Raw genomic sequence first — 10377 nt, 5'->3', positions numbered from 1 at the left:
GTACTGTTTTGTTATTACAAAGGAGGAGGATTTGAGACCATCAGTACAGATAGCCAGTGTTTGATTAGACAAATATGCAAGAAACTCATCATATCAGATCATATAACCAATGAGTAATTTATTATACAACAAACAGCTGTTTCTTCTGTAGGAAAGATCAGATAATACAAGTTAATAAGCTGTATACTGTGTTAATGCTGTAACCCTCACTGTTAGCCAACAGACATTTATAATGTAGATCTGCATGTCACTGACTGTCAACTATCAAGTGATCCAGTTAGTTTAGATAAAGATCTAAATGTGCTCATGCTGAATTTCTTCATTTTAAACATGCAACTTCTCAGTAATGTTAGCAAATACGGAAGTGGTGAAACAGTGAAGTGGTGATGCTCTGTTGACAAGGTTAATGAAGTTGTTGCCGTCTTGGTGCAGACTATACGGAGTCTCTTTGTTAATATGTTACTACCTTCGTATAGTGTAGGAGCAACGTAACCCTCGGCTACACAAGCTAAAACAAAAGCAGTCTGTACGTAGTGTAACTGTTTAGCTTAGTTTGCCACATATCTTAAAATGGTTGTAAACTAAGCAGCTGGCTAAGAGAAAGCAGCTCCTCCTCCGTCTACTAGCATTACCTGCAGGCAGTGCTTCTAGTTTTACGTCGTTTTTGCTCCTATTTGTGCATACAAAGAATTGAGGGGAAGAAAAATAATGATAATAAAAATGTGGCAAAAACAGCCCAACCTTACAGAGAGGAAACAATCTTCATCTTCATTTCTGCAGTAATTAAAATGACTGTATGGAGAAAAGGGGATACACAATACATAACAAAACAAGGTCGATGCCTTGTCAGAAATAATCAGAAGATATCATGAAACAAAATGACACATAAACATGTCAAAACTAAATGTAATCTTGTACAACATTACGAATGTGTGTGCAGAACTGCTTCTGGTGCCATGTTCACTATCCTTTGCATGTCATCATTTCTTACTATAGCTCCCTATTTAAAGCTTTGAGACTTTTATTTGCACACATCTGGACATATGAATAACAAATCACACATAAACAGCTGCGTGAGTTCAGCACACAAATATTTATTTATTTTTATTTTATTTTATCTTTATTTAACCACATAAGTCAATTGAGAACCAATTCTCATTTACAATGACGACGTGGCCAAGAGGCAGCAAGACATAAGAACAGGGGTCTCCAACCTGTTTCACTCTGAGAGCTAATTTGACAAAATGAAAGTGGCTGAGAGCTACTCAAAGCACCAAGTCTGTCTTACTTTTATAGTCCTTTAATAACGTTTCAGCCACCGCAGTCATCGCCTCTATTACAATTCTTTCATAGGTGAAGGTTTTTTTTGTTTCGTTAGGATGTGCGCCACTAAACGATGGCTGTTTGCTTCATCGGCCTTCTTTGGTAAACAGAGACTGTCGTCTTTTAAGGATTGTTTTTGGCTCCTTTACCTTCTTTGTTCATAAACTGCTACCAGCCAGAAAGTCCCATGAAAAGTTGCTGTGGACTTGGCGCTCGATGTTACATCTTTTACTGACTGACACGCTCACACCGCAAATGTGACACATACCGATTCCTCATGAAAATAATGTATTTTTTGCCTTTTATTGGCCTGCGGTCATTGTCAAATCCGGTCTCTGTATGTTATGGCGTTACAAACCTGACAGCAGCCTAACTAGTTTAATTGACAGCCGATAGGCATATAATCATTTGGTCTCAGAATGGGGTGGGATGTCTGTGAATTTGATTGGGTTGTAATTTGAACAGTTTTACAAAGAACTGTTAGCGAGCCACTCAGAAACTGGTAGCGAGCGAGCTACTTGTTGGAGACCCCTGCATTAGAACATAGAACATAAATACGACTACTGCAATAAAACAGACAAAATTAAAACATCACAATAAATACAGTATATACAACAATATATATATATATATGTGTTGCAGAGAGGCAAATTCAGAAGCAGGTGCAGCGATCAGAAACTATCACTTGTAATGAGTCATTAAAGGAGGGTAACAGAATAAGGGTGTGGAGTTTTAGCATCTTTTGCAACTCATTCCAGTCACTAGGAGCAGCAAACTGGAATGAGAGACGACCAAAGGAGGAATGACCATACTGAAGAATTTGCTAGAATGTAAATTGCAGTTCCTGTTGTAGATATTGAGTAGTGACCGGAGGTATGGAGGGGTTTTGCCAATGATAGTCTTCTGGTCTGACGCCTGCTATAGAGGGATGGCCAGTTGACTATAGAGAATACAGGTTACAGTGATGAGTGTTGAAAGGGACACCGGTGACAAAGCGAATGGCAGTATGGTAGATGACGTCCAGTTTATTGAGATGATTTTTGGAGGCGAGTCTGTAGATTAAGTCACCATAATCCAGGATTGGGAGAATATGTTGATAACTGACATTGAAAATCTGCAGGATGTGGATGTTTTAAATTTCTCTCCATTGAACTGTAGTCAGCAAAGACAACATTAAGGCACATTAAATATGAATTCTACACAAATATATTTTTTGTCTTTTAACAAGAGCACTCATTTTCTCTTCACTTGAGCGTAGAGATCCTCTGGGCCGTCGGCGGTCTGTCTTAAGCTGTTTGCTGTCTGGGACACTTTGACCTGTGCGTACAGCGTATCCTGCTGCTGTCCACCGTCCTGCACCGAGGCCAGTTCAGGTCTCGTGGAGAAGTTGATCTCTCCATAATGGATGATTTCTTCTTCTGTTTTACTTGCTGGCTCTTCAGCAGCCGCCTCTTCACCCGTTTGACTCTGCAAAAAAATAATCCAAACAGGAAGTGTTGTGAGGTGAAGCTTCAGCTGGATCCTTCCATGTTAAATAATTACCAACACTGCGTCAGGTAGACTCTACAGCCAATGTGAAGAGACGTAAAACATTCAAAACACAGGCCTGCTGTAGAGGGAAGTTTAGTATGGTCTCACCTGAGTCTGTTGTGCAGTTGCATGTGATGACTTTAAACGCCTGGAAGACATTAGAGTGATTATACTGTATACTTTAGGTTCAGCATACAGTGTGCCAGTAAAGTGTCAACACAGGTGGGAAACAGATATTATTGAGTCATCTGCTTTGATTTGTGACACTTACCAAACACATACAATCAGGCAGATGAGTGCGATGAACCCAACGATTCCTCCAATAAACGGCCCCAATTCTAGAGAGCCAACTTCACCTTAAGACAAGAAAACAAAGCCAATATAAGTGACTAAAAAAGTGTTGAATGTTGACGTGCAACAATATTGATGCAGCATCGCGGAAGTCCCACTTTTTACCTTTCATAGTCAGATGGATCTCTCTTGATGTTCCATTACCAAGCTCATTTGTGGCCACGCAGATATAAACTCCTCCATCAGTGACATTAAAGCTGTAAAAATCTCCTTCAGATACATTGACAGGTCCGTTCTCGCTGGTCTTGAACCAGGTGAAGCGGCTGACAGGAGGATTGGCTCTGCTGGAGCAGGTCAGGTTCACCCGGCTACCTACTGACACCAAACCTGGCGGACTGATGGATACTGAGGTGTTTTTGGGAGCATCTGAGGAAAATGTGATAGAGATGTGAGATAAGAGAGTAGCACCAGAGCCGTGAGAAAGGAGAATAATCGTGGAAACACTGGTTGTCTTACATGAAACATTGAGCGTCGTTCTCTCCTCTGCTGTCTTGACATCTTTTCCTTCATTTACAGGATATCTGGCTGAACAGGTGATGATGAATCCATCATGTTCGTCTGACAGAGTGAAGGTCTTCTGGATTTTAGTTGTGAAGGTTCGATCTGTGTTTTCCTCTATTTTGTTGTGAGGGTCTTGTTGGAGAGTCCAGGTGAGTTCAGGAGGGGAGTGTGGACAGTGAGTGAAAGCTGAGCAGGTTATAGTGACAGACTGCTTCTCCTTTAGATCACCTGAGATCTCAATGCTGGGCCTCGGAGGAGAATCTGGAGTTTCAAATCAAACGCAAATTGTACAATAAAAAAAGGGTTATGATGGATAGAACTCTTTTAAATGCAAAAGCTGACACAGAAGGTGACAACCTTGTATTGAAAATGCATAAAGTATATAAAGTTTGCTTTTTAATATCCCAAAATTCGACAATTTTAATGTCAAACTGTAACAACAGAATCAGTGTTTAATCAGAATTTAAATTCATGGCAAAGTGAAAAACCTCCAAAATTAAAAAGTTGCAACTTTCACTTTTTATTCTTAACAATAACGTTACAGACTGACTGATAAAAAAACAAAACTCACTTACCTTTGACTGTTATTTGAAGAGGATCACATTCAGCTGTTGCCCTGAATGGTCCGTTCTTAATTCTGAAGAAGTACCTGTCTGTGTAACTTGTGTTTACACTGGAAAATAAAGTGGTGCAGTTATTCTGACTCAGGTCTCCAGTAAGATTCATTGGATAGATATTATCCATCCTGCTGCTGTTGAAAATCACATTATGTGGTTTGTTGGCAAAATATTGGCTACTTTTAATCCACACGCCGAAGGTTGTTCTTGTGCTGTTGAATTCCTCTTCTGGTTTAACTCTAAAGTTACATGGGATTTGCAGACAAGATCCACTCAGTGCTTCCATCTTATTTGGTGCAGTAATGAATAGGGCTGTTCTTTCAGGACAAAAAGCCAAAGCACCTGTGAAACAGACTCGTGATGAACAAATTGTGGAGCAAAATCTGCATGAAGAGAAAGTTCATGATGCACAAACTGTAATTCAGCAGCAACATGTTTGGTCTTTTTAACAATGTCAGTATGAAACATTTCACTGCAGACAGAGCATGAACAGTTGGAAAAAGTAACGTCTCCAAATAAATGTGACTGAACAAACAGCTCACCTGAAACTAAGAAGACGTTTAGTAACACGATGGCTGTCACCATTTTCACAGACTGGACTGAAATGACACTCATCACCTGGATTTGACAAAAAGTTACTTTTCATAAAGCATCTTTTAAACGAAACATTCATGTTATTTTTAAGCCACCTCAACCTAATACATTCATACCAGGAACTTTCCATGTACAACCTGATGTTACTGTGTTATAATAGTGATTAATAATCTCTGCAGAGATAAAAACAGTTTAAATATAAAATGATCCAGTGTAAGTTTATGATGTTCCTGCTATAACAAAACCCAACAAAAAAAGTAGAGTTTATGAAAAGCAGCAAAATAAAAAAACCTCTCTGAGTTAAACATAAAAGCAGTAACATGAAATGACTGCATGTTAACACAGCCGGTGACTCTTGCTTCTCTCTTTTATGAAGAGATTTCTTTTAGGATACGACTTCACACTAATGCTGTAACCTTGACGGAGACTGGTGTGAGGTTAATGGTAGGAGGGATGTTTGGAGGTTAGATTTCTGTGACGTCAAACTTATGTAGAGAAGCTAATGTCGATACCTCCATTCACTCACAAGACCCTGTATGATACTAAAGCACAATCAACATGGCCTCGTGGTGCCTTTTAGACATTAAACAATACAATGTTTACAGGCTGAGGCCCAAAGATTTTCTTTTTTTGGCAAAATTCTGACAAAAAGTAGATAAAGTTTTAACATTTTTACTCATAAAAAGTTTTTCAATTAATTTTAGTACCAGATCTTTTAATACACCATTGACTGAGTCTCATGAAATGCCCTTTTATTTTTGATTGAGCTTGATATTCAAATATATATATATATATATCAGAAGTCCATTAACTTCTCCAAAACACCGTAGCAGGTTTCCAGTGGGAATTACTATGCATAATTCATCTTGCCACTTTTGTAATGTTTGTGATTAATTTGTTTGATTTCAGGTGATGTTTACACACAATTATGTGAAATGTTGGACCAATAAATGCAACTGAGATTAATAGGTATTTTTTAGAAGTTGTATTTCATGGTTTTTATTACAGTGCAATGAATAAATATCTTCAAATGCAGAAAATGTCTCATGTTTATTTTTTTAAGTAATTAAAATACAAATAAAATGTGGGACACAAAATATGAAAGAAAAATAATGGATAACTAAATGAGATTAAATATGCTTCGTTAAAAATGATCTGTAAAATATCACAAAATTACACAAACCTTTCCAGAAAATATGATCTTGTAGTACTTTGTTAATGTGTGAACTGCTTCTTCTCATGTCGCTATTTAGAATAGTTCCCCATTAAGAGCCTTTTCAGACTTATACTTGAACTGATCTGATGTACAGATTGCTAGTTCTCCTTTATTTAACTGTGGCCAGTGAAGATTGCATTTTCTTCTCAAGTGTATTTTCCTACACTAACTGACATATAAAACTTCTTGTATAAGTAAAAAATAAAGGTATATTACAAATACAACCCAAAAATGATCACAAAACAACACTCATTTTTTCTTCACTTGAGCGTAGAGATCCTCTGGGACGTCAGCAGCCTGTCTTAAGCTGCTCGCTGTCTCTGACACGTTGACCTGTGCATACAGCGTATCCTGCTGCTGTCCACTGTCCTGCTCCGAGGCCGAGGACGGTTCAGGTCTCCGCTTGGAGAAGTCGATCTCTCCATAATGGATGTCTTCTTCTGTTTTGCTGGTTGGCATTTGAAGAGTCAGCTCGTCACCTCTTTGACTCTGTGAGAAAAAAGGTGCTAAATGATACGTCTGAATACTGATTCAGGTTAAATTAGTTGCTGCTAGATTACAGTGCAACCTTTAATATTGTTGTACAGTACTTCTAGACTGGCTGATAAATTATACTAAATTACAACCCTCACTAGAGTCAGGCCATATCTTGAAGGTAGGGGCTATGCTGTCGCCCTTAGTGATCATTATTCAGAGAGTGGAGTCCCCCAGGGTTCGATTCTCGGGCCTCGATTATTCAACCTCTGTGCGCTTCCACTAGGCCAAATCATGAAAGACAAAAAGACTGCTTATCATAATTATCCAAATAACGACCAAATCCAAATAAATAATATGGATGGAAACTTATTTCCTTCAGTTAAATCAAGATAAGAAAGTTGACTTTGCAACAAGGAGGAAAGACTCAAAGTTATCGCTCAGGTTACATTATAAAGACTAAAGGCAAACATTTTATATTCATATACTTATCAATGCAATTGTACAAAAGGATGACCATAGAAAACTATGAAGAAGAGTAGGCTACACTACTTGTTTGTTTGTTTTTTCTCACTTACATGGGCGGGGTGGACGGAGGCGGGTAATGTTCCTGTTTCTTAACCGCTTCAACATTTCATCTTCCTTTAAAACAATATAGACTAAAGGCAAGAGCAAGTCATTCCTAATGTACTAACTACCAGTCCTTTGTAAATGTATGTATGACTTTAGCAGACTTGGAGAATGTGTTTCAGAGAGTATTCATACATATTAAAATGAGTGGGAAATAACAATTAAGGTTATGCTAACAAAACTGACGTTATTTTGGTTTTAGTTGATTAGGCTAATGGCATAACCTTTGGTAATTTGATATATATTTCGTTATTTTTGTCCAATTTAATTTTTAATCTTCCCAGTTTACATAGCTATTGAATAACACTTAAAGGTAGGATAGATAGTGTTGTTCAAATACATTTTTTGTTATATTTGTTGAAATTCTCATTGCATGACAGGGTGCTCCAACTTTAGCCATTTTCAGATCTAAACTTAAAACAGTTTAGATTTCTTACAGTTTCCAAACACAGCATGTTGCTAAAAGGTTTGTTTTGTCACATTTGTTGTGCTTCTTATTATTTAACCTCTCAAAGATTGTCAACTTAGTATTAAGACCGATGCTTTCGACATATTCACTGCAAGCAGATTTAAAATATTCACAACACACACTGTACAATGAAGTTTAATATTCACCTGAGTTTGTGGACGTTTCGACTTAAACCACCTGGAAGACATGAGAGAGCTGTCAGAATAATTATTGTACTGTCTGTTTCAGGTTAAATAAATAGTGTGCTGCCAATAGAGAGTAAGGACTGATGGGAGACAGACATAATTGATTGTGCATCAGTGGAAAGAAAATCCAGATTGAAACTAAGGATTTGTCAAAGTCAAGTCGCAGAACAGGTGCAGAAATGAGCAAACCTGACAGATCACATACTCATCCATGCCCTCGGGGTTACCAACATCGGTTTAGTTGAAACTTTATTGCTAGAAAGTGAATTAATGTAATTAATTTACTTACCAAACACAGATAGCAAGGCAGATGAGTATGATGACAAGGATCCCTCCAAGAGCTGAACCCCACTTTAGCGAGCTGACAGAGCTCTCTGTTCATAGAAACACAAAACCAAGTGACTAAAAGAAAACAGTTTAAATGTAGACATGTAACAATATAATGTGTAACCATTATTTGTATGAGGTCATTTCATAAAAAAAACAAGTGAAAAACAGAAAAGAGAGGAGAGCAGATAAGATTAAATTAAACAGATTCAGTTCAGTTCTACATTTACCTGCATTATTAATCCATGATGACTGATTACCGAGAATATTTGTGGCCACACAGTAATAATATTCTTTATCTGTCACAGAGGTCACCTTGAAGCTGTAAAAGTCTCCTTCAGATACATTGACAGGTCCGTCTTTGCTGGTCTTGAACCAGGTGAAGATGACAGGAGGCTTGGCTCTGCTGGAGCAGGTCAGGTTCACCAGACTACCTGCTGACACCAAACCTGATGGACTGATGGACACTGAGGTGTCTTTGGGAGCATCTGAAGAAAATGTGAGATTAACTTTATTCATTAAAATCATCCCATGAATCATCATGTGCTGACAGGATCTAATAACAAACACTTATTATCTTACATGAAACATTGAGCGTCGTTCTCTTCTTTGCTTTCTTGACGTCTTTTCCTTCATTTACAGGATATCTGGCTGAACAGGTGATGTTGAATCCATCATCTTCGTTTGACAGAGTGAAGGTCTTCTGTATTTTAGTTGTGAAGGTTCGATCTGTGTTTTCCTCTATTTTGTTGTGAGGGTCTTGTTGGAGAGTCCAGGTGAGTTTAGGAGGGGAGTGTGGACAGGGAGTGAAAACTGAGCAGGTTATAGTGACAGACTGCTTCTCCTTCAGATCACCTGAGATCTCAATGCTGGGCCTCGGAGGAGTATCTGGGGTTTCAAATCAAACACAGATTGTACAATAAAAAATAAATCATGATAGATTAGAATACTTTTTTAAAACCAAGGCTGACACAGAAGGTGACAATTTTATATTGAAAATGCATAAAGTGTCTAAGGCTTGCTTTTTAATATCCCAAAACTTGACCATTTTAATGTTAAATTGTACAGAATCAGTGTTTAATCAGAATTTAAATTCATGGCAAAGTGAAAAACCTCCAAAATTAAAAAGTTGCAACTTTCACTTTTTATTCTAAACAATAACGTTATAGAATCACTGATAAAAAACAATATTCTCTTACCTTTGACTGTTATTTGAAGAGGATCACAAAGAGCTGTTGACGTGAATGGTCTGTTCTCAATTCTGAAGTAGTACCAGTCTGTGTAACTTGTGTTTACACTGGAAAATAAAGTGTTGCAGTTTTTCTGACTCAGGTCTCCAGTAAGACTCATTGGATAGATATTATCCATCCTGCTACTGTTGAAAATCACATAGTTTGGATTTTTGGCAAAATCTTTGCTATTTTTAATCCACACTCCGAAGATTGATCTTGCGCTGCTGAGTTTCTCTTCTAGTTTAATTCTAAAGTTACATGGAATTTGCAGGCAAGATCCACTCAGTGCTTCCATCTCATTTGGTGCAGTAATGAATAGGGCTGTTCTTTCAGGACAAACAGCCAAAGCACCTGTGAAACAGACTCGTGATGAACAAATTGTGGAGCAAAATCTGCATGAAGAGAAAGTTCATGATGCACAAACTGTAATTCAGCAGCAACATGTTTGGTCTTTTTAACAATGTCAGTATGAAACATTTCACTTTGCAGACAGAGCATGAACAGTTGGAAAAAGTAACGTCTCCAAATAAAAGTGACTGAACAAACAGCTCACCTGAAACAAAGAAGAAGCTCAGTAACACGATGGCTGTCACCATTTTCACAGACTGGACTGAAATGACACTCATCACCTGGATTTGACAAAAAGTTACTTTTCATAAAACATCTTTTAAACGAAGCATTCATGTTATTTTAAAGCCACCTCAAATTAATACATTCAAACCAGGAACTCTCCGTGTACAATCAGATATTACTGTGTTATAATAGTGATTAATAATCTCTGCAGAGTTAAAAACAGTTTAAATATAAAATGATCCAGTGTGAGTTTATGATGTTTCTGCTAAAACAAAACCCAACAAATAAAAGTAGAGTTCATGAAAAGTAGCAAAATAAAAGGAAACTCTCAGAGTTAAACATAAAAGCAATAACA

General features: G+C 37.6%; 2 protein-coding genes across 2 annotated transcripts; both read right to left on the bottom strand.

The window, feature by feature from the left end:
- Window positions 1-2506: 2506 nt before the first annotated feature.
- Window positions 2507-4907, bottom strand: LOC141759951 (B-cell receptor CD22-like). The gene is made up of 7 exons (XM_074622491.1): window positions 4865-4907; window positions 4281-4664; window positions 3661-3966; window positions 3295-3570; window positions 3125-3185; window positions 2962-3001; window positions 2507-2772 (listed from the first exon to the last, which is right to left on the bottom strand). The coding sequence occupies exons 1-7, from the start codon at window positions 4905-4907 to the stop codon at window positions 2557-2559; spliced, it is 1326 nt and encodes a 441-aa protein (XP_074478592.1). The 3' UTR covers window positions 2507-2556.
- Window positions 4908-6381: 1474 nt separating this feature from the next.
- Window positions 6382-10045, bottom strand: LOC141760083 (sialic acid-binding Ig-like lectin 12). Its single transcript, XM_074622729.1, has 7 exons — window positions 10003-10045; window positions 9417-9800; window positions 8800-9105; window positions 8448-8705; window positions 8180-8264; window positions 7852-7882; window positions 6382-6621 (listed from the first exon to the last, which is right to left on the bottom strand). Exons 1-7 carry the CDS (start codon window positions 10043-10045, stop codon window positions 6382-6384), a joined length of 1347 nt encoding a protein of 448 aa, XP_074478830.1.
- Window positions 10046-10377: the final 332 nt, after the last annotated feature.

This window comes from Sebastes fasciatus, chromosome 21 (genome assembly GCF_043250625.1).
Source record: "Sebastes fasciatus isolate fSebFas1 chromosome 21, fSebFas1.pri, whole genome shotgun sequence".
In the NCBI taxonomy this organism is placed as follows: domain Eukaryota; kingdom Metazoa; phylum Chordata; class Actinopteri; order Perciformes; family Sebastidae; genus Sebastes; species Sebastes fasciatus.
This window is presented reverse-complemented; position numbering and strand designations above follow the sequence as displayed.